This window comes from Hemiscyllium ocellatum, chromosome X (assembly GCF_020745735.1).
Source record: "Hemiscyllium ocellatum isolate sHemOce1 chromosome X, sHemOce1.pat.X.cur, whole genome shotgun sequence".
NCBI classification, from domain to species: Eukaryota; Metazoa; Chordata; class Chondrichthyes; order Orectolobiformes; family Hemiscylliidae; genus Hemiscyllium; species Hemiscyllium ocellatum.
In genome coordinates, this window is record NC_083453.1 from 18820846 (window position 1) to 18845611 (window position 24766).

General features: G+C 47.7%; 1 protein-coding gene across 2 annotated transcripts in view; it reads left to right on the forward strand.

Moving 5' to 3' along the window:
* asic1b (acid-sensing (proton-gated) ion channel 1b) overlaps window positions 1-24766 on the forward strand; it is a 912521-nt gene that overhangs the window by 275101 nt on the left and 612654 nt on the right. Inside the window, exons 4-5 of one of the 2 annotated variants that reach the window (XM_060820899.1) lie at window positions 3610-3639; window positions 17868-17888. The exons of the other annotated variant lie outside the window; for it this stretch is intronic. Coding sequence (XP_060676882.1) covers window positions 3610-3639; window positions 17868-17888 — 51 coding nt within the window. The remainder of the gene's footprint in view (window positions 1-3609; window positions 3640-17867; window positions 17889-24766) is intronic. 2 annotated transcript variants of the gene reach the window in all.

Below are 24766 nucleotides of genomic sequence, written 5' to 3' on the forward strand. Positions count from 1 at the left end.
CCCCATCCCTTACATCGATCCTCACTTTTCTCATCTTCCTTGACTGGATACTGGGGATATTACCCAAAGGCGTTCCGCGTGGACATTGACATGCGGGCACACAACTGGATGAGATCTATAAACCAAAAGCCCATTAGACAGACATTATTCGAAGAAGAGCACAGGAGGCCATTTGGCCAGCCTGCCCTGGATTCCAACCAACCCCACCAAATTGCTGGCCAATGATTTTGTTCATGTTTGTCGAATTTGGTTTGTACGGTTATCAATGAAACCACATACTTCATTCCTGATGAAGGGCTTTTGCCCGAAACGTCGATTTTCCTGCCCTTCGGATGCTGCCCGACCTGCTGTGTTTTTTCCAGCACCACTCTAATCTTGACTCTGATCTCCAGCATCTGCAGTCCTCACTTTCTCCACGTACTTCATGGTTTAGCGCACATCCTGAGGATGTGACGACGGTGCTGTGTGAATGCAGTTATGGTTTGTTGGCAATTCATGGAAGTAATTGGAAATAATATTGGTTACCCTTTCAGCGCCCTTTTGATTATTTCCATTTGCTCTCCTCTAACGTCCGTGCTTTTTAACCTTCCCCTAAATCTTCTAGACCGTGGACCTACCCTCTGATCTCTGGTAGTCGCAGGGACTCCCTTTCCTCCGTGAACACATTAGCAAAGCGATGAACCCAGTTCAAAAGGAGTGATATCAAGGTATCTCACACCAATATGATAATGCGCATGTTATTAGTCATCATGTTGTGAGGATGACAGAGACACAGACAATTTACAAGGATGTTGCCAGGGTTTGAGGGTTTGAGCTACAGGGAGAGGCTGAATAGGCTGGGGCTGTTTTCCCTGGAGCGTCGGAGGCTGAGGGGTGACCTTATAGAGGTTTATAAAATCATGAGGGGGATGGATAGGATAAATAGGCAAAGTCTTTTCCCTGGGGTGGGGGAGTCCAGAACTAGAGGGCATAGGTTTAAGGTGAGAGGGGAAAGACATAAAAGGGATGTAAGGGGCAACTTTTTCACACAGAGGGTGGTACGTGTATGGAATGAGCTGCCAGAGGAAGTGGTGGAGATTGGTACAATTACAACATTTAAAAGGCACCTGGATGGGTATCTGAATAGGAAGGGTTTGGAGGGATATGGGCCAAGTGCTGGCAGGTGGGACTAGATTAATGGAGGAAATCTGGTCAGCACGGACGAGTTGGACCGAAGGGTCTGTTTCTGTGCTGTACAGCTCTGTGACTCTTTCTTCCCCTTTATTTCTGGTGAATATTTAAAGTTGACTCAGTTGAGCTGCGACTTCATTGAATTGCATTCAAAAATCCTTCAGCAAAAAAAAGGATTGCCTGTTCAATGTCTGACGATGGATTTCGAACATTTTAGTTACCATTATGGATCAGTTCTTCAGATGCGCTGAAATGATATCTCCATTTCTTCCTTGTGAAGTGAAATGTAGCCCATTTTCTTACTTTGATCTGAGCAGCTAATGTCTCCCGAGGTTTAAAATGGTGGACAAGAGCCTTGTAAATCATGACAAAAAAATTGGAAACAATGTCAAGCGTTTGATTTAAAAGGATCTTAAAACGTACGTGAGTTGGAACTTGAGAAAACTTCATAAATTTTTCAGAGTGAAAACGTCACACCAAAGGGGAGGAAAATGTGTGCACTTTCGAGGGGTAGTTTAATCATTTTAAATGTATTTGTTTTCAAATTTTTCTGCTCAAAGCTGGAATTTTATCCGGCGCTGACTGTTTTGATAAATAGTAAGGCTGCAGTATTTGGTCAGCAAACAGTGTTTTAGGTCAAAAGTTGCCTTCTAATTCTTTGATTTGATTTGATTCATTGGAGTCACGTGTACCTAAGTACAGTGAAAAGCTTTGTTTGTGAGCAGTACAGGTAGATCATGGCAAGCAAGGACATACAGATCATTGGGTGCTTAGTCAGAGTGAGGCACACGAGGTTACCATAAGACCATAAGAAATAGGAGCCATTCGGCCCATCGGGTCCACTTTGCCAGTTAATCATGGCTGATGGGCATTTCAACGCCACTTACCCACACTCTCCCCGTAGCCCTTAATTCCTTGCGAGATTAAGAATTTATTAATCTCTGCCTTGAAGACGTTTAACGTCCCGGCCTCCACTGCGCTCCGTGGCAATGAATTCCACAGGCCCACCACTCTCACACTGCACAGAAGGTGCATGAAGCAAGGCCAACATGAAGTTAGAGTCCATTCATCAGTCTAATCATGGCAGAGAAGGAGTAGTTCCTGAACCTGCTGGTGCGTGTGTTCAAGCTTCTGTATCTTCTGCTTTGATGGAAGAGGTTCTGAGGGAACATTACTGGGGTTGAAGGGGTTTTTGGTGATTTTGGCAGCCTTTCCATAGCAATGAGAAGTGTAAATGGAGTCCGCGGATGGGACGTTGCCTTCTGTGATGGTCTAGGCTGTGCACACAATGTTCTGATGTTTCTTACAGTCATTGGCAGAGCAGTTGCTGTACCAGACCATTATCCACCCAGTTAGTATGCTCTCTATTGTGCACCTGTAAAGGTTGGCAAGGGTCCATATGGACATGCCACCTGAGGAAGAAGAGGCATTGTTGTACCTTCCTGACCGTCGCATCTACGTGGGAAGTCCAGGACAGGGTTGGCGGTTATCGTCACTTCTAGAAACTTGACGCCGTCAACCTCCACTCCATCGATGTAGATGGGGGTGACTTCTCCTCCTGAAGCCAATGACCAGTTCTATCTCCTTCCTGGATTCTGACTCATCGTTGTTAGATATCCACCCCACCAACAACAAACTTGTAGGTGGTATTTGTTTGGAAGTTGGTGACAGTGCTGTGGGTGTACTGGGAGTGCAGTAGGGAGCTGAGAACGCATCCCTTGGTTGTGGGGGGGTGGGACGCTGCAATGTTCAGGGTCATTGCGGAGGAGGTGTCACTGCTTGCGTCAGGAAGCTGAAGATCCAGTTGCAGAAGATGGAGCTGAGACCGAGGTCACGGAGTTTTGAGATCAGTCTGGAGGGCATCATGGTGCTAAAGGCGGCGTTGGAGTTGATGAGCAGAAGTCTAATGTAGGTGGCCTTGTTGTCCACACCGACCAGGGATGGGTACAGGGCGAGGGACATGACATCCACTGTGGACCTTGAAGGGAGTGTGCAAATTGTTGAGGACCGAGGCAGGCTGGGAGACTGGAGTTGATGTGGGCCACGATCAGCCTCTCGAAGCACTTCATGGGTTGTTAAGGCCAGGGCAGTCATCATTAAGACACGTTGCATGTGTCGAAATCTGTCCCTCCTTTCAAAATTAGCTTTCTCAACTCACTTTAAAAATAAAACGAGCGTGGAAATGCTGTTTTTCAAGCTCCGCCTCCAATGACTGTTTTTGATTCTTCTGCCTTCAGTGGAAAAAGCAGTTTGCATAAGGACAGACAAATAATGCTGCAGCCTTATAGAACTTTAGTCAGGCCACACTTGGAATATTGTGTACAGTTCTGGTCACCGCGCTACCAGGAGGATGTGGATGTGGAGGATTTGGGAGAGGGGACAGAAAAGGTTTACCAGGATGTTTGGGGGGGATTTTAGCGATGAAGAAAAGTTGGATAGACTGGGTTTGTTTTCACTGGAACGCAGGAGGTTGAGGGGCGACCTGACAGACGTTCATAAGATTGTGAAAGGCGTGGATAGAGTGGGAAATATGAGGCTTTGTCCCCAGGGTGGAGGGGTCCATTACTAGGGGACACAGCTTCAAGGTGCGGGTGGGGGGTGGAGTTTAAAAGAGATGTGCGAGGCAGGTTTTTCACACAAAGGGGGGGGGTGTGCCTGGAACGCGCTGCCAGAGGAGGGGGTGGGAGCAGACACAATAGCAGCATTCACCCGAGCGAGTACATGAATAGGAAGGGATCTGAGGGATACGGATCCTGTAAGTGAAGGCAGTTTTAGTATGGAGGGGCAAAAAGTGTCGGGACAGGAGGGCCGAAGGGCCTGTTCCTGTGCTGAATTGCTCTTTGTTCTTTTGCTCTGTCATCTCACTTTTACCAGTCGCCTTAACCGTGTCTCCTGTGGTGATCCGCCTGCTACTGGAAACCATAGGTTCTTTTATCACTACTGTTCAAAAACCTCTCTGTGAATTTTAAACACCACCCTTAATTCCTGTCACTTCCTGAAGATTAAGATCTCTAGCTTCATGTATCCGAGCAATCCCTAGCTCCTGGTCGCCTCCCACTGGCCCCAACCTCTTGGGGTATGTGTTGCCTTTGAAGGTGAGCACTGGGGTCAACTCGACCCATCGCTCACTGCACTCCATCTGAACAGCATATTCTCACAGGTAAACTCCCCAGATAAAGCAGCTCACCTCAAGTCCTTTTATGAAGAGCTGCTGTCATGAGATATTCAGTTCGGAATAAGATGCATCCTGAGTGAAACTAAATGCTGGAGCAGGAGGTCTCTGCAGCAGAAACGGTGGACTCCATTGGGATTTTGGAGATGGAGAGAGCAGTGAGTGGGATTCCTGACAGCAGCGGGTTGTACAGTCTGAAAGGTAGAGGCAAAATGGCGCAGAAGGTGCCCACGATTGTGTATTTGTACAGAACTGCGTGTTAACCCAGCAATTATTCTGTTTGTAAATGGGAGTTATTTCACAGGCTACGCTCTGCTTCTCCAGTTGTGTACAAAATCCTCCATTGTTGTGGGGCAACTTGCGCTTTCAAACGTCTTTTGCCAAAAATTAATATCCACGCGCCTAATTAGTACCTCAAGCTCGGATCATCTTATTCTCGTCTTGCCGTGTGCAGGTTTATATACGCAGTGGTCAGAGCATTACAGGAGGGTAGGCAGCTTCAAGTTGTTCCCTTGATGCATTGCATGGACCTCAATAACCAAAGGGGAAGCAAGTTGTGATCAGAAGGTTGTCATGTCGTGGAGGAAGTCTGTGTGGGCAGTTGACGGAAATGCTATAATGATCACAACATAACTTACAGGAAAATTGATGTACAGAGAGATCTAGGTGTTCAGGTCCATTGTTCCCTGAAGGTGGCAACGCAGGTCGATAGAGTGGTCATACGGCATGCTTTCCTTCATCAGACAGGATATTGAGTACAAGAGTTGGCAGGTCATGTTAACATTGTATAGGACTTTGGTTCGGCCACGTTTGGAATACTGCGTACAGTTCTGGTCACCACATTACCAAAAGGATGTGGATGCTTTGGAGAGGGTGCAGAGGAGGTTCACCAGGATGTTCCCTGGTATGGAGGGCACTAGCTATGAGGAGAGGTTGAGTAGATTGGGATCATTTTCATCAGAAAGATGGAGGTTATGGGGGGATCCGGATTGCGGCCTACAAAATCATGAGAGGGAGAGACAGGGTGGATAGCAAGAAGCTTTTTCCCAGAGTGGGGGATTCAGTTACTAGGGGCTAGGAGTTCAAGGTGAGAGGGAGAAAGTTTAGGGAGGTATGTGTGGAAAGTTCTTTACGCAGAGGGTAGTGGGTATCTGCGGAGGTGGTAGGGGCGGGAATGATAGCATTATTAAAAATGTATCTGGACAGATACATGAAAGGGCAGGGAGCAGAGGGATACAGGCCCTTAGAAAATAGGCGACAGGTTTAGATAGAGGATCTGGATTGGTGCAGGCTTGGAGGGCCGAAGGGCCTGTTCCTGTGCTGTCAGGTTCTTTGACTCAGCAGTGAACCTTTCTGCTAATTAAACCAAGCACCCAGAAAAGCTCACCTCCTCTCGTAATCTGTTAAAATATCAGTGACAGAGAACTCCTCAAATTCTACTGTTCAAAGAAAAACGTCAATTTTATTCTTTAACTCTAAAAGTGAACATTGAATAACAACTATTCACACCTTGAAGCCTCCTTTCTCTTTAAGGTCTGTTATCTACCCCTCACTCTATAATAGTATACTGATCCAACAAAAGCCCCTGTTAGAATTACGTCAACTTAATTTTCAAATCCAGACCACGGCTGTCATTGTCGGCGTCTGTCTCCCTTTGGCTGTAGATCTCCCTGGGTTGTCTTTGGTCTTTCGCTGCAAAGATGTTTCATCTGTAAACGATACCTTTGATAGAGAGTGTTTTGGATGGCAATCTCTCTCGATGCCAGTTCACTCTCTCACTGGCTAACTCTCAAAATGCCAGCTATTTATACCCCAAGCATAGGATCGTCTTATAGGCTCAATGTTGTCAAGACAGTAAAATTCAAATTCGATTGGGTTTTAGTATCCTGGGGCATAATTTAAACTGATTGGTTAAATTCAAATGGTGGTCAAAATAACTGCGGTATCTAGTTTTCAGCCTAATGTTACATATTTTCAATTTTATTTATAAAATAAGTGTATTTACATTTGTAATGGACCAGACCAGACCCACTGAAAATATTTTAGCATAGACCGCCACTTTTTCTTATTTTAAAGGCAGATGTGAGGTGCTGTGATCCAGATGTAATTTGCTTAGTCAAACTGCTCGACATTAAACAAAACATAATTTATTTCAAAACTATAATTAAAATACAAACAAAAGAAAGAGGAACTTGGAATAGCTTAACTCGAATGGAAAACTTAACTGAATAATAGATACAGTAACTGTTGCTAATTAACTGTTCCAGTATAGTAACATCCCATAAACACACCCCTTGGTAAAAAGGAAAATTCAGGAAAATAGATTTGTCTCCCAGGTAACCAGGCAACAGAGAGTAACTACAGCTGTAACTGAGAGAGGGAAAAGATACCTTATATTTCTTCAAAGTTCTGGCAGCCTCTACCCTCCTGCAACTCTGACAGCAATTGCTTAAAACCAAAACAAAATCTAGAAATACTGGTCTGTGACAGCTGGCTACACCCAGCCAGACTGCTTCTATTGTTCCAACTTTTTTCTAAAAAACCAATGCCTCACAACCTGTTTACTGGCTCTCCAACTAGTCAGCTTGGCGCCTCTGTCTTAAAACCTCTCTTTGAAACATAAGGACAAAATAACCTGTTAAAGCCACAGCAACACTTAACAGTTCAGATTTGACATTGTATAATGCGCAAATTTCTTTCCCTGCACCATATGAGGTGTCTCACCACGCTTAGAATTGCAGGCTCTATTTACAAGATACATTTCATGTCGACCTTCTCTGGTGCATGCAACGCCAGAGCGCAGTTTCCATTCCCTCAGCGTACTGTACGAGATATTCCCCGTTGAAACTTCGGAGTGTTAGCCCTGAGCTTTGGTCTGTCAGTGCGTATTCCAGCACCAGTTGGAATGAGCCAACCCCAGCAGCCCATTCAAATTGCAATTAAGTACAACAATTAAGCAGAATCTGTGAATAATCGTAATGAAACACAGTGATCTATTATGTTAATTATCTCAAGCAATTATCATGCTTTGGCAGTGCTGTTAATAAGGCCCCAATCCTTTTTGTTCCATCAATGGCCATTGGTGTGTATGGTTTCTATGGAAACAGCGAGCCACAAAAGCTTAGACCTATCCAATTATTTGGATGCATTTAGTTTATTAAGGTACATATGAATGAGACGGTGGACATAACTGCGCGGACAGGGAGCGATACTTGGGCTCTTTCAAGAAAATCATCCCTTTTCAGGACTGGTTTCCCTCAGCGAGGAGCGCACGACACAGCTTGTCAAACTTCTCTAGTGTAAACCGCCTCTGACTTGCCTCAAGATTCCATCCCACCGTTCTTTCTCTTTCGAGGAGTTGGCATCTCATTTAGTGCTGTTGCTGGCAGTCTTGGGACAGAATGATACCCCAGAGTCCCATTCCTGTCAGCATGAAGCAAAAGCTCCAGTTGATTGAACGGTTCACAGTATTGCGAATCAATAATCGTCAGGTATTGATTCTGTTTACTGTGCAGAAGCGGTGAGCATAATTTATTGTCTTTGTGGTGTGTTAACCCTGAAGGAGATAACATCAGCTCAAAGCATCATGGTAACAAATTCTGTCACAGGAGTTTGCTTTATAATCGGTGTCACCTCAGTCATGTTGTGATTAAGCGAAAGGAATTGTGTTCACTGCGCGAGCATTCAACAGAATAACCTACCTCAAGAGTCCTCGCGCTGGAGGTCAACGTGAGAACCGCTGAACTTTCTGGATTCTTTTCCTCACATAGTTCGGAGCCCACGTCAGAAATCTTGAGAGAGAATTGGAATTTATGTCCAAATGAAAGGGAAGAGGAGACTTCACTGCGATGCAAATGCAAGGACATGAGGCAGTTGCTGGTCAATGAGATTCTGAAGTCATCATGAAAACTGTGATTTTGTAAACCTCTGTAAGGTCACCCCTCAGCCTCCGACACTCCAGGGAAAACAGCCCCAGCCTCTCCAGCCTCTCCCTGTAGCTCAAACCCTCTAGTCCTGGTTACAACCGGGTAAATCTTTTCTGCACCTTTTCCAATTTAGTCACAGGGTGACCAGAACCGTATGCAGTACTCCACGAGCGGCCTCTCCATTGTAATAACACAAATAATATATTAGGTACCTTCAACACACTGGCACATGGTCAGTGCCCATTTGAGAGAGGGCAGCCAGTGCTTGTGAGGGCCAAACTTGCCATGGGTCCACGCATTTAGGAGCTGAAACACCATCTGAGAGAAGGTGCTTGGCACAGGAATGATCTCATCCGTGTGAGTTTCCTTGGGCATCACCTGACAGTTTCTATGCAGCGTTCTCTCCTGTTCCTATGAAGATGGCACTGTACATGAGGAGGTGATGGCCTAGTGCTGGACTATCAACCCAGAAACCTGGGTAACGTCCAGGTTCGAACCCTGCAGGGCAGATGGTGGAATTTGAATCTAGTTAAAAAAGAAATCTGGGATTAATGATGACCACGAATCCATTGTTGGGAAAACATCCGGCTGGTTCACCAGTGTCCTTTGAGGAAGGAAGCTCTCGTCCTTACTTCGTCTGGACTGCAGGTGACTTCAGGCCCACTGCAATGTGGTCATTACCTAACTGCCCTCTGGGCAACTAGGGATGGGCAATACACGCTGCTTGGTCAGTGACACCCTCATCCCGTGAATGAATAAAGGGGGAAAAGAAAGCTGCCGGCAAAGAGCCATAAATTTAGGCATTGGCAGAAATCCTTAAAATCAATACAATCATGTCAAAGATCAAGTGCTTCTGCTGTGTAGCGGCTCAGCACACTTGACATAACCACGGCAACCAGATGTGAGATTTTTTTCCACACATTCGAGTCAATATTTCAACATGAAACCTTCGTATCGTCGAGTTTTCACTGTTATGAAACTCAGTCGTCAAGAAAATGATATAAATAGCACAGTGACCTTTGACCTCTGAGGCCCGACACAGTCCCCATGGCGATGGGAGGCGAGCGCTTGCTCTTTGGTGGTTAGAAAGATCTGAGAAGTGAACAAGGAGTCCATTCCAAGGAAGTGGAAACCTGCAGAGGACATTGTCACCAGGTCACCACTCCACGAGGGGAACAGAGGAAAATAATGAAGATCTGTGTTCCCATAAAATCTTTCACGGTCCCCATTCCCAGTGCCATAGTAATGTAGGCAACGTAGCAGTCAGTTTATGCATAGCAACAGCAATATGCTGTCAACCAGATAATCTCATTTTAGAATCCCTACAGTGTGGGAGCACACCATTTGACCTTACACCAACTCTTCCAAGGAGCATCCCACCCCCTTACCCCGTAACCCAGCATTTACAAAGGCTAACCCACCGAGCTTGCACATCCTTGGACACGGTGGGCAGTTCAGCACAGCCAATCTGCCCATCTTGGGGTGGAAGGAGCAGCCAGAGGAGACCCAAGCAGACGCGGTGGAGAACATGCAAACTCCGCACAGATAGTCAGCCGAGGCTGGAATCGAACCCGGGCCCGTGAGGCAGCAGTGCGAACCACTGAGCCACCGTGCCGCCCCCATGTCGACTGCAGGATAAACATTGGAAGGACACTGGGGAGAACTCCCCTGCACTCTTCCAGCTCAGGGTCTTGTGACCTTTTGGAGTGACGTGAGAAGGCGGCCAGGGGCTCCTATTCACCATGGCATCTGAAAGACTGCGTCTTGAACAGGGCAGCAATCCCACAGTATTGTCAGCCAAGGTGTTATCATTGAGTCACTGGTGCATGACAGCACAACCTGTTTACTCTGAGGCAAGGGCACTGCCCGCTGAGGCATAGTGTATCTCCCAGTGTAATGAACCAGACCAGAAAATCTCTGGAACAATGGAGACCATATTAAGGTATCCTTAACCAGTTGCTGACAGGTAATACATTATACCTTGTTCATCAAGAATTAGATCAAGGTGGTTTTTTTTTATCCCTGAAACAACCTTTATCGTGAGCAGCAGTTCAGAGTGGATTGAGATGACATGTCCATGTTACACATTTACTCTGTATCTCACCCCTGTTGCTGCTCAGGCCCCATGTTGCCTGTAACAAATGGGCCAAAGGATCCATCTTTTTGTTCAGTACCAACTTTTACAGCTGTACCACAGAAAGCATTCCATCCGGATGGATCACAGCTTGGGACGGCAACTGCTCTGCCCAGGACTGTAACAAACTACAGAGAGTTGTAAACACAGCCCAGTCCATCACCCAAACCAACCTTCCATCCATTGGCTCCATCGACACTTCCCACTGCCTCGGGAAGGCAGCAACATCATCACAGACCCCTCCCACCCCGGTTATCATCTCTTCCAAACTCTTCCATAGGGCAAAGGATACAAAAGCTTAAACACACAGACTAACAGATTCAAGAACAGCTTCTTCCCCGCTGTTATCAGACTTACAAACAGACCTCTCATATATTAGAGTTGGTCTTCCCCTGTACCTTCCATGTAGCAGTGAAGCTATATCTGTTTTCTGTTCTGTTCCCCTTATATACTTATGTAAGGTATGATTTGTGTGGTTAGCACATAAAACAATACTTTTCACTGTATCTCGGTACATATGACAAGAATAATTCAAAACCAAATTGATGTGCATGTGGCTTTTATTTCTCACATTCTATTGGTGAGCCAACTCCCTGACATAATGGAGTTAAAAATCACACAACACCAGGTTATAGTCCAACAGGTTTAATTGGAAGCACACTCGCTTTCGGAGCGACGCTCCTTCATCAGGTGACAATCACCTGATGAAGGAGCGTCGCTCTGAAAGCTAGTGTGCTTCCAATTAAACCTGTTGGACTGTAACCTGGCGTTGTGTGATTTTTAACTGTGTACACCCCAGTCCAACACCGGCATCTCCAAATCGTGACATAATGGAAGTGTTGATGAACACCAAATTCAAAGGAATCGTTGGAGTTTCTAACAATGCAGGGACAGCAATTGAAGGTTCATTGATGAATTGCATCACTCAATTACTCCACCGCCTAACCGAGTCATTGTCATCCTCAGAAATCTCCTTACTCGCCTCCACAGTGGTAAAAACTGAGTGTGGTTTACAAGGTTTGATGTGCTGTACATTGCGATCTGCCCCCAGGCCAATACTTCCAGCGTTTGGAGAAATTAAAATAATCATCGCAACCTGCCAAGAGTACACGGATTGGCTTGGCAGTGTGCGAGTGAAATTCCCTTACACTTCCACTGCACAGGGAGCGGATGATTGCTTAATTGTTTTGATGTTTTGCAATTACTGTGAGGCAAAACAAGACGAATTTCTCATTTCATCGAATTCTTACAGTCAGAAGGAGATTTATGTACCAGAGTTTGCGATACCCAACGAATCTAGCTTCTCATCGCTTGCCCCATGCCTACAGCTTTTCCCCTTCTTAATTACTGTATACCAGCTGAGGGGGGGGGGGGGAACTCAGCTCCCCTCTTATTAATGCCACCCTGGTTAGTCATGAATATTTTTATCTCTTTTTAAGCACACAGCTATTAATTAAATGATCACTTTCATTTGATTTGAATTGTCGCTTCAGGTAAAACATATATTCGACTGGAAAATAGGAACCCGATTACCAAGGTCTTTTTGAGTGAATGAAAGAGCAAGTTTACCCTGAACTGCCCTGAAAAAAATGTTAAAAACGTGACATCGAATGAACGCCCAATAGGTTTAAACAGAAAAGGGTGACGGACGTGTGGTACAAACTGAAAGATAAAAAAAAACGTGGTTTGAAGTTCTTTGAGTTCTTGAATTGTGAGAGTGGAACCTGATGATCTATGGCTGGTTAGGTGTTGGCTTGTTTCCATAGAGACATAAAGCATGGAAGCAGACCCTTCGGTCCATCCAGTCCATGCTGAACACAATCCCAAACTAACCCAGTCCCACCTGCCTGCTCCAGACCCATATCCCTCCAAACCTTTCCTCTTCATGTCCTTATCCAAATGTCTTTTTAACCTTGTAGATGTACCCACATCCACCACTTCCTCAGGAAGTTCATTCCACACAGGAAATGTTCTCTGAGTAAAAAAAAATTACCCCTCATGTCTTTTTAAAATCCTTCTCCTCTCCCCTTAAAGCTATGCCTCCACCATTCAGTCTTGACATCCCCACCCTAGGGAAAAGACACCTGCCATTCGCCTTATCTAATCTCCTCGTGATTTTATAGACCTCTATAAGGACACCCTCAATGTCTGGTGCTCCAGTGAAAAACGTCCCCGCCTGTCCAGCCTTTCTTTCGAACTCAACTCTTCCATACCTGGCAAATTCCTGGTAAATCTCTTCTGAACCCTCTCCAGATTAATAATATCCTTCCTATAACAGGGCGACCAGAACTAGACACAATATTCCAGGAAAGGCCTCACCAACATCCTGTACAACCTCAACATACATCAGTCATGCAAAACTGACAATTCGGAATTCTCTGTAAATGGTCTCTTCCCCACATAGTATTGTCATCATGCAGTTCGAAGGCACGGGGAAAAGAGACAAACTTCCACAAGTCTTCCAGATATTGATTACAAATCCATTTCCACTCTCTGCTTCGCTGTGCAAGAGCAGCTGCTGAAATAGGGTCCATTTGTGTATTCTGGAGTCGGCCTTCATTATTTTAGTGAGGTGAATACTCTGCGTGCAAACTTTAGTCTCTCAATCTGTCCAACAAGCAATGCAGATGTCTTGATGCTGACTTGATTTTGTTATCTGTGGATGAAATGGCAATGACTTCATTTCTTCCATGTGGGTACCTTGGATTCGCCTCAGGTCTGTGCTCAGGTAATCACAGCAACCATGTTATGTCAGTATTTGTGCGTCCAGATACGCACTGGCATTTGACTCACCCAGACATGTTGAGCAGAAGGTAACCATTTTGCTGACAGGAACCTGGAGGATTGGGGGAAGGGGAAGGGGGCAAAGTAGAGATGTTGGTGACTAATGGAGATTGCTTTTAATTGACTTGTGAGAACCTAGAACAGTACAGCACCTTACAAATGTGTTCTGACACAAGACTTGAACCACAACATTCTGGCCCAGAGGTAGGACATTGAAACTGTTCTGCAAGAGGCCTCCATTTGCCAGGAGATGAGTTCGTAGATGATCATGGGCTCCTCCACAGCGATCGTAACAAATTAAGAGTGGGAAATGAAGTGGCTCTACTCACCTTCTCTTTGGCTAAGTGCGGGTAGCATCGCGTTTCACAAAGGGTTTCTCTCTGCCAAGCCGTGAATGGTTTCCTGCCATGTCCTACCGAATTTGCATCGTTAACGATCTGTCCCGCGCCCCTGCTGTCTCTCTCGTCTGATTCCAGCGCCATCTTACCAGCCATCGTTCCTGAAACAACTTGCCACTCAGCACGTAGCCCAGAATTCATGGTATCCCTTGCACCGGCGCCATCTTTAAAATGCTGTTGTGCGCCCAGACAAGCCCTGCCAGTCCGGAGCTCCCTGGCACGGTTCCTGGTTTGCCCCCAGACTGGGCAGACAGGGAGATAGTGGCACCCCCTGCTTTGTGGACAGCGACCCTGGGGGCCGTGCTGGATGGGGTGATACAGACTCGGGACGCCCTCTTTCCCTGGTCCAACAGGGAAGGCCATGGCACCAGGCCATGCCAACCTGGTCGGAGGTTACCACCCGGCTCAGTGCAGCCTCAGCGTCTGGAGGAATGCGCAGGGCAGTAGGAAGAAGGTCAGTGACCTTCCCCACTCCACCAGCGTAAGTGCTCTCCGATACCTCACCCTCTCACTGTCTCTCTCTGCTCCTGTACCCACCCACCCAGAGTCACGCTCTCCCATTCTCACGCTCTCCCACTCTCACTATTGCTGCAATATCTTCCCTCACTCACTGTCACCCACCCCTTGACATCGCTAACCCTGCATGCCCTCTGCGCTGCTCACACACTCACTGAGGGCACCTGTGCCAACAGTAACAGGCCGCAGATCCAGCCTGGCGCAGGCTATGAGTGGGGGGGTGAGCGGAGGCTGTCTCTGAACACAGTGCCCTCGCCGCACCATGATGATGAGAGCTCCCGGGGCAGCCCTAAGGGGCAGCATTGAAGGGCCGAAGGGCCCTGTAAGTGGATCAGAGATGGGCCATGAGAGTTCCTGGAGGCTGGTACATGTCAAATGTCAGTGTCTGTGGGGGTAGGGTGTGTGTGTGTGTTTCTGCATCATGGAGTGTGTCCTGAGATGTTGGTGTCCAGTGTCTGTGGGTGTCTGCGGGAGTTGTGTGTGTGTGTGTGTGTGTGTGTGTCTCTGTGTGTGTGTGTGTGTGTGCCCCATGGAACATGCCCTGAGATGTTGGTACCCAGTGTCTGTGGGGGTTGTGTGTGTGTGTGTGTGTGTGTGCGCGCACGCGCGCTCCATGGAACATGCCCTGAGATGTTGGTGCCCAATATGGTGGCTCCTCACAGTGGGCTGAAGCCACCTGGAGCCCATTTTGACTTCCACATCAAGTTTTCCCAGGAAGTTGAATGACACGGGTTAAGCCGTCAATAAAACATGAAGCAAGCAATGGTCCTGTGAACCACTAACCCATCGCTGACTAGCAAGAAACCCATCAGGCCTACGTTTGTCAGAAGTGTCAAAGCCAGAGTGTGATGCTCCAACATTGAGATTGACTTCACCAGCGCCCCTTCCCCCCCCGCCTCTCATCTGATTCTGCCACTAATCTGGCCCTCCTGCAAGTTCCCACCCCTTCTTTTCTCATGCGCGACTTGAAACCCCAACTTGCCCCAGTCCTGCTCGAAAGCAGAAAGGAAAGACCAACACCTCCTTGCTGATCTGCTGAGATTTGAGGGTGACACGGTCGCTCAGTGGTTAGCACTGCTATCTCACAGCACCAAGGGCCCAGGTTCAATTCCTGCCACGGGTGACTGACTGTGAAGTTTGCATGTTCTCCCTGTGCCTGTGTGGGTTTCCTCCCATGATCACAAAGATGTGTAGGTTCAGTGGTCATGCCAAATTGCCCATAGTCAGGGAGGGAATGGATCTGGGTGGGATTCCCTTTGGAGGGTCGGTGTGGACATGTTGGGCTGAAGGGCCTGTTTCTATACTGTAGGGAATCTAATCCGAACACCTTTGCGCCAAAGCAGCTGCTTTTTTCTGGATTGTTTTCTGCTCATGTTTATCCTTTTCACACGAGCGAGAATTCCCTTGGAATTGTTTTGCTGATGAGAGGGTGGCGGCGGGGTTGAGTGTCAAGTAATTAGTGAGTGGGAAGGCCTGAGCTAGAAATGATGAGTAAATCCAACTACCACCTCTGCTCAGAATCCAGATATTAATGATCTGGAGTGAAATTAGTGACATGATTCAAAACACATAAACACAACCTTCCCTCTGCGTGGAGGTACTAAATTTTCATTTAAAAAGTGCTTTTGATGGCTTATTAGTCCCAGCTATTCATACACCAAGAGCTAAAAGCACAGTGACATCTCTCGATCAGTAACATTGTTTTGTCAATGCCAACATACATATTCAGAAGAACAAAGCAGAGAGAAATTGGTATTCAGCAGGAAGCTTAATGCAATATTAAACAACTCCTTTCTAATTAAATGATGTGTCCCTGCTTCATGTAGATAAACCCCCAGCTCGCTGTTTTACAGGCTATAAAAGGATGCCAGATTTGTTTCCAGGGCACTGGCTTGACATTAATGGAACTGTCTCCTTTTGTCTTTATTGTGTCCTCTTTTGCCTCTGACCGAGTTTGCTCGCGAGGGTTTTCCTCCAGCTCTCCCTCCCGTAAGGTTTAGTGCACTGGCACCGTTGCCCTCCGTGACTTTTACCCACCTACCCGGGTAATCTGCTGAGGGTGAGCCTTGGGGGGGTGAGGGGAGGTGGAAGCATCAGAGAGCTGTCCGGCACGGAAACAGACCCTTGGGGGTCCAACTCGTCCACGCCGCCCAGATATCCTAACGTGATCTAGTCCCACTTCCCAGCACTTGGCCCATGTCCCTCCGAACCCTTCCTCTTCATATACCCTAACCCTATAAGAGATGCCTCTTAAATGCTGTAATTGTACCAGCCTCCACCACTTCATCTGGCAGCTCATTCCATACACGCACCACCCTCTCAGTGAAAACGTTGCCCCTCAGGTCCCTTTGATATCCTTCCCCTCTCACCCTAAACTATGCCCCTCTCGTTCTGGACTCCCCCACCCCAGGGCAAAGACCTGGTCTATTTATCCTATCCATGCCCCTCATGATCTGCCCGAAATGTGTTGGCCTGCCAGAGCAAGGAGTTGACCCTGACTGAGTGTTGCAGACTGGCACATTCCAAGGTCCAGGCTGAGGGACGCACGAAAGCTTCAGGCAGCTGTTGCCAAGGGGCACTGGGGATAGCCCACTGTTAGTGGGTTTTGAGAAGATTTGTAGCTCAGGTTGAGGTTCTGGATGTGCGTTTGTTCACTGAGCTGGCAGCTAATTTTCAGACATTTCATCACCGTACTAGGTAACATCTTCAGTGGGCCTCTGGATGAAGCACTGCTGATGATTCCCGCCTTCTATTTATACGTTTGGGTTCCCTTGGGTTGGTGATGTCATTTTCTGCGGTGATGTCATTTTCCTATGGTGATGTCATTTCCTGTTCTTTTTCTCAGGGGGTGGTAAATGGGATCCAAGTCAATGTGTTGCCATGCTTCTAGGAATTCTCTAGAAAGACCACTATCTGAGGGCTTTCTGCTGAACGTAAATGGGGGTCCGTTCAGTTATCGGACCCTCCCAGTGCCTCAGATGCATGTCCTCTTTTGCAAGTCAGAAATGCCGAGGGGCTGTTGCCCGACGCTCTGCTCTTCAGTGCAGGTGACTGCTCCTCGGCTCCAACGGCAGCGCCAACGTTTTGCCTCCCTGTCTCAGTCGCTGTCTGCTGGGCGCCTGGATTCTCGGGCATTCAGCCCCTCCTGGGGCTGACTGGGTGCGTGAGCAGGATTCTTCAAGTGGCGTCTGGAGGGCTCTTCAGACCTTCGCGCCTGCCACCGTGTGGGCGCCAACCAGCATCTGGCCCGCTGCTCACCATTTTGGATCAGGGTGTGTGTATTTCTAGGCGGAAGTGGCTACTGCGGATGCTGGAGATTCGAGTGGTGCTTGAAAAGCACAGCAGGTCAGGCAGCATCTGAGGAGCGGGGAAATCGGCGTTTCGGGTCTTTCTGCTCACCCGGGATTAGATTTGCTGCCACAATTCTCTTGTAATGGAGGGATTTGGTCAGCCTGGTGTGGTGTAGGAAATCCACTTGCTAATCGAAGAAGAAGAGACTCTTGCCTTCAGCAGGTTGTAGTTTGTTGCATGTTTGGGAGAGGCTGAACAGGCTGGGGCTGTTTTCCCTGGAGCGTTGGAGGCTGAGGGGGTGACCTGATAGAGGTTTATAAAATCATGAGAGGCATGGATAGGATAAATAGACAAAGACTTTTCCCTGGGGTGGGAGAGTCCAGAACTAGAGGGCATAAGGAGAGAGGGGAAAAGACTTAAAAGGAACCTAAGGGGCGACTTTTTCACACTTGTTATGGGTTCACACTTTACTCCAGGGACATAAAGGAGAGTTGCAGGTAGATAGGATAGTGAAGAAGGTGTTTGGTCAGTGCATTGAGTACAGGAGTTGGGAAGTCATGTTGCGGCTGTACAGGACATTGGCGAGGTCACTTTTGGAATATTGTGTGCAATTCTGGTCTCCCTGCTACAGGAAGGATGTTGTGAAACTTGAAAGGGTTCAGAAACCTCTGTATTGTACACTCAGTTCTGCTCCCCTGATGCACTGTATATGGTAGAGCATGCGAAACTATACTTTTCACTGTAACTCGGTACAGGTGGCAACAAGAAAGCAACCTCTCTCCTTTTCAGACCCTCCTTAACTTACCTCTTTGACTGAGCTTCGGAACAAGGAACTCCTTCCCACAGCTGCTCATGGGCACCTTTCCTGACCGGTGTTTCTCGGTGCGCCCCCTCCTCGATATTAACCAGTCTGAATGGCCTGAAAGACGCCATAGATTTCTGCAGCAGCAACTTCCCACCTGACCTTCCCTGTGTTGTCGAGCCGAGCTCTCCCTTATCGTGCCCCCTGATTTATGCCCTCCCGCCCATGTGTGAGGGAAGGGATGACAGGCGGGGAGGCTGACTCAGCCTCTGCGCTGGCTTGGCCCCCGGAGACCTGCTGCCCTGGGCCGCCCCAGCCCTGCCTGTGCTGCTGTCCTGTCACCTGGAACGTCCGCAAAGTTCCTTCCCCTCTCGCCTGCGAATCAGCATGAGCCGTTGTTTTCGCAAGTCAGCCAGCCGTCATTGTGCCCTTTTCCTGTTCGCCTCCTGCTGCATTAATCTCTGCTCATTGTAAACCAAGTCAGAAACGTCAGGGACGACAAAAAGCTCCTAACTCTTCCCTCCTGCGTTTGCATTAACTCCCTCCATCCCTGAGCCATTTCCCGGCCTCCCAGAAAGCAGGTTTTATTTTAAAGGCACAAGCGGGGGGGGGGAAGAAAACGGGAGCGCAATGTCCCGCCGTTGATCCGAACTGACTCCAATCTGGTGGAGCGTGCCTGTGTCTTCACTGGGCCGCAGGATGTGAAATCTGCTCCGTCACGTTCGCCAGCTCGCTCTTCGTTCTTGGAAATGCTCCACGAAAAACACATCGAATCAGTGAACGAGGCCATTCAGTCTGTCATATCTCTACTGGCCCCTCTGTAAGAGGGCAGCGCGGTGACTCAGTGCTTAGTGCTGCCACCTCACCGCGCCAGGGATGCAGGTTCGATTCCACCCTCTGGCATCTGTCTGTGTGGAGCTTGCACTTTCTCCCCTGTGTCAGGTTAGGGTGGATTGGCCATGCTAAATTGTCCCATAGTGCTCAGGGATGTACAGGTTAGGGTGGATTGGCCGTGCTAAATTGTCCCATAGTGCCCAGGGATGTGCAGGTTAGGGTGGATTGGCCGTGCTAAACTGTCCCATAGTGCCCAGGGATGTGCAGGTTAGGGTGGATTGGCCGTGCTAAACTGTCCCATAGTGCCCAGGGATGTGCAGGTTAGGGTGGATTGGCCGTGCTAAACTGTCCCATAGTGCCCAGGGATGTGCAGGTTAGGGTGGATTGGCCGTGCTAAACTGTCCCATAGTGCCCAGGGATGTGCAGGTTAGGGTGGATTGGCCGTGCTAAACTGTCCCATAGTGCCCAGGGATGTGCAGGTTAGGGTGGATTGGCCGTGCTAAACTGTCCCAAAGTACCCAGGGATGTGCAGGTTAGGGTGGATTGGCCGTGCTAAATTGTCCCATAGTGTCCAGGGATGTGCAGGTTAGGTTGGATTGGCCGTGCTAAATTGTCCCATAGTGTCCAGGGATGTGCATGTTAGGGTGGATTGGCCATGCTAAATTGTCCCATAGTGCCCAGGGATGTGCAGGTTAGGGTGGATTGGCCATGCTAAACTGTCCCATAGTGCCCAGGGATGTGCAGGTTAGGGTGGATTGGCCGTGCTAAATTGTCCCATAGTGTCCAGGGATGTGCAGATTAGGGTGGATTGGCCATGCTAAATTGTCCCATAGTGCCCAGGGATGTGCAGGTTAGGGTGGATTGGCCATGCTAAATTGTCCCATAGTGTCCAGGGATGTGCAGGTTAGGGTGGATTGGCCATGCTAAATTGTCCCATAGTGCCCAGGGATGTGCAGGTTAGGGTGGATTGGCCATGCTAAATTGTCCCATAGTGCCCAGGGATGTACAGGTTAGGGTGGATTGGCCATGCTAAATTGTCCCATAGTGCCCAGGGATGTGCAGGTTAGGGTGGATTGGCCATGCTAAATTGTCCCATAGTGCCCAGGGATGTGCAGGTTAGGGTGGATTGGCCATGCTAAATTGTCCCATAGTGCCCAGGGATGTGCAGGTTAGGGTGGATTGGCCATGCTAAATTGCCCCATAGTGCCCAGGGATGTGCAGGTTCGGGTGGATTGGCCATGCTAAATTGTCCCATAGTGCCCAGGGATGTGCAGGTTCGGGTGGATTGAACATAAACATAGAACATAGAAAAATACAGCGCAGTACAGGCCCTTCGGCCCTCGATGTTTCGCCGACCAAAGCCTACCTAACCTACACTAGCCCAATAACTTCCATATGCCTATCCAATGCCTGCTTAAATGACCATAAAGAGGGAGAGTTCACCACTGCTACTGGCAGGGCATTCCATGAACTCACAACCCGCTGCGTAAAGAATCTACCCCTAACATCTGTCCAATACCTACCACCCCTTAATTTAAAGCTGTGTCCCCTAGTAACAGCTGACTCCATTAGCGGTAAAAGGTTCTCAGTGTCTACCCTATCTCAACCCCTCATCATCTTATACACCTCTATCAAATCTCCCCTAAACCTTCTTTTCTCCAATGAGAACAGGCCCAAGTGCCTCAGCCTTTCCTCATACGATCTTCCTACCATGCCAGGCAACATCCTGGTAAACCTCCTCTGCACTCGTTCCAATGCCTCCACATCCTTCCTATAGTATGGCGACCAAAACTGCACACAATACTCCAGATGGTCTTTATACATTGCCCAGGTATGTGCAGGTTAGGGTGGATTGGTTTTTATACATTGCCCAGGGATGTGCAGGTTCGTGTGGATTAACCATGGGAAATGGAGGGTCTGGGTGGAATGCTCTTCAGAGGGTCAGTGTGGACTCGAGGGGACAAATGGCCTGCTTTTCCACACTGTAGGGATTCAAAGTAGTTTTTTTTTCCCGCTCCTGATAATAACCCAAATTCCTTTTGAAAGGTGACTCACAATGTATTCTTATTTGAGAAACAAAAACAGAAATTACTTGAAAACCTCAGCAGATCTGGCAGGAGAGAGAAAGCAGAGTTAATGTTTGGGTCCAGTCATCCTTCTTCAGAACTTGAGGGGTGGGGTCATCCTCTAACTGGGGGTCGGAATGGTGGATCAGTTCTGAAGAAAGGTCATTAGACCCGAAACATTAATGCTGCTTTCTGTCCAAGACTGCTGCCACACCTGGTGAGTTTCTCCAGCAATTTCTGTTTATGCTTGAAGCTGTGCTAATTAAGCCAGAAGCGTTTGCCTACTGCTAGAGATTACTCTTACTGAGGGTTGACTGTCTGCAAGGTTGTTGCTGGGATAAAAGGAATGAATCTTTATTTCTGATGTTTGTAATGAGAGTTCTTGCCCACCGTCTGTATTTTTTTCTTTCTTTAATAAACTTTTATGTTCTGTTCAAAGTACATTGGCAGCCTCTTGTGACTAGGTTCAGTGACTGACCAGCACAGTTATAGAGTCATAGAGATCTACAGCATGGAAACAGACCCTTCGGTCCAACCCTTCCATGCCGACCAGATATCCCAATCCAATCTAGTCCCACCTGCCAGCACCTGGCCCATATCCCTCCAAACCCTTCCTATTCATATACCCATCCAGATGCCTCTTAAATGTTGCAATTGTACCAGCCTCCACCACTTTCTCTGGCAGCTGTATATATTTATGTATACATACGCACTTAGAAAAGACCAAAATGAAAAGGCAGATCATCTGTGGAAAAAACAGGGGAGTGGTACTAATTAGATTTTCGGTTTTTATAAAGCCCTGGCATAGGCTCGATGAGCTAAAAGGCCTCCCCCTGTGTTGTAACTCCTTACGATTCCGCAAAATGCCCAAGGGCACAGCAATCTGGACAGGGGTGGCACAGTTAACGAATAGCAAAATGGAGTCTTATTTAAACAGTGAACGATTGCAGCCTGCTGCTGTGCAGAGGGACCTGGGTGTCCATGTGCATGAATCACAAAAAGCTGATTTGCAGATGCAGCAAGTAATTAAGAAGGCGAATGGAATATTGTTCTTCACAGAGTTTAAAAACAGGGAGGTTCTGCTGGAGCTGTGTAGGGTGCCGGTGAGAGCACGGCTGGAGTACTGTATGTAGTTTTGCCCTCCTTACTTCGAAAGGATGGATTGGAACAAGAGGGGGATAATAACCATTGTGACTTTCTGATCAGTTCTGTCTGGAATCTAGTGACCAGCACTCAATATAAACACAGGCAAATTTTAAAATTGGAATGGCTTTCGCATTAATAGTTAAAGAGAATTTAAACGGTTGATGCTCACAGAAGTTCAGCAGAGCACCATCGTTTTACCAGCTTTTTCTTCTGGGGATGGAGTTTAAAACAAGGAGGTTCTGCTGCAGCTGTATAGATGGCTGGGGGGACCACACCTACAGTACCATGGACAGTTCTGGTCTCCTTACTTGAGAAAGGATATACAGGCACTGGAGGGGGTGCAGAGGAGGGTCACTAGGTGGATTCCGGAGTTGAGAGGGTTGCCTTATGAGGAGAGACTGAGTAGACTGGGGTTATACTCGTGAGAAGAATGAGGGGGGCTCTTATAGATACATATAAAATGACGAAGGGAAGAGATAAGATAGAGGTAGAGAGGATGATGGGTGTCACTCGGACAAGAGGGCATAGCCTCAAGATTAGAGGGAGCAGGTTTAGGACTGAGTTAGGGAGGAGCTTCTTCACCCAGAGGGGTGGGAATCTGTGGAAGTCCCTGCCCAGGGAAGCTGTTGAGGCTACCTCACTGACTGGTTTTAAATCAAAGCTAAATATTTGAACAGTAAAGGAATGAAGGGTTATGGTGAGCGGGCGGGTAAGTGGAGCTGCGTCCATGAGAAGATCAGCCATGATCTTGGTGTATGGTGGAGCGGGCTGGAGGGGTCAGATGGCCTCCTCCTACTCCTGGTTCTTACATTCTTATGGTCACTTGGATGTTCTCATTTTTTGTTAGCAACCCATGGGGACAGCTGACTAACTATAGTATCCCCACAGGCCATTCGGCCCAAATAAGGGCAACTAGCTCATCCCTTCTCACCCAGAAGCTTACTGGTTAGATGTATCTCGCCTGAACCCATATTGGATTGGGGAATGAATGCAAAATTGGCATCTCAGACAGTGCAGCATTCCCTCAGACCTGTCCTGCAGTCTTTGTTCAGCTACTGGCTACTGCCTTTGAATTCAAAATCGCAGCCATCTAATTTAAGGCAGCACGGTGGCTCAGTGGTTACCATCCAGATCGTCCTCATAGTCTCTGTAATAATGTCTGCAATATCTGGTGCGTAGTTACGAACATGCATCCCAGTAAACTACACCATGTTTAAGATGAGAGCATCTCCTCATTTGACCACCAAGTCCCTAACCCTAACCCTAACCCTAACCCTAACCTTAACTCTAACCTTAACCCTAACCCTAACCCTAACTCTAACCCTAACCCTAACTCTAATCCTAACCCTAACCCTAACCCTAACCCTAACCCAGTAAACTACACCATGTTTAAGATGAGAGCATCTCCTCATTTGACCACCAAGTCACTAACCCTAACCCTAACCTTAACTCTAACCCTAACCCTAACCCTAACCCTAACTCTAACCCTAACTCTAATCCTAACCCTAACCCTAACCCTAACCCTAACTCTAACCTTAACCCTAACCCTAACCCTAACTCTAACCCTAACCCTAACTCTAACCCTAACCCTAACCCTAACTCTAATCCTAACCCTAACCCTAACCCTAACCCTAACTCTAACCTTAACCCTAACCCTAACCCTAACTCTAACCCTAACCCTAACTCTAACCCTAACCCTAACCCTAACCCTAACTCTAACCCTAACCCTAACTCTAATCCTAACCCTAACCCTAACCCTAACCCTAACTCTAACCCTAACCGTAACCCGAACCCTAACATGCAATACAGTAAACTATACCATGTTTAAGATGAGAGCATCTCCTCATTTGACCACCAAGTCACTAACCCTAACCCTAACACTAACTCTAACCCTAACCCTAACCCTAACCCTAACCCTAACCCTAACTCTAATCCTAACCCTAACTCTAACCCTAACCCTAACCCTAACTCTAACCCTAACTCTAACCCTAACCCTAACTCTAACCTTAACCCTAACACTAACTCTAACCCTAACCCTAACCCTAACCCTAATCCTAACCCTAACCCTAACTCTAACCAGGCCCTTCAATCCCTGAAAGTGGATAGTAGCAGTGAACTGACCTTACAGCCAGTGCAGAGAGTGTAGACAAGATGATGAGCAACAGTACAGATTCCAGTAATGGCACTGAGTGTCAGTTTTCTCTCGGTGGAGATGGGCATTGCCTGGCAATTGTGGGGCTTGCGTGTTATCTGCCACTACCCGGCCCAAGCTGAGATATTGTCTGCACTGTGCTGCGTGTTGGCATGGGTCTGCTGTGGTATTGGAGCAATGGATGGTACAGGCTCTGACGTTGACCATGGTGGGCAGAGCGGTGTGTGTTAGCCCGCGCAGTGCAGCCTGTAGCATCACGCCTGGTCACTCGCTCTCTCGCCTGCTGCCCACACCACTGTGTTATCCCCAGGTAGATGCAAAGGGAAGAAACCCAGGGCCACTGCGGGGGAAAAGCAACAACAACTTCTGTAGCAC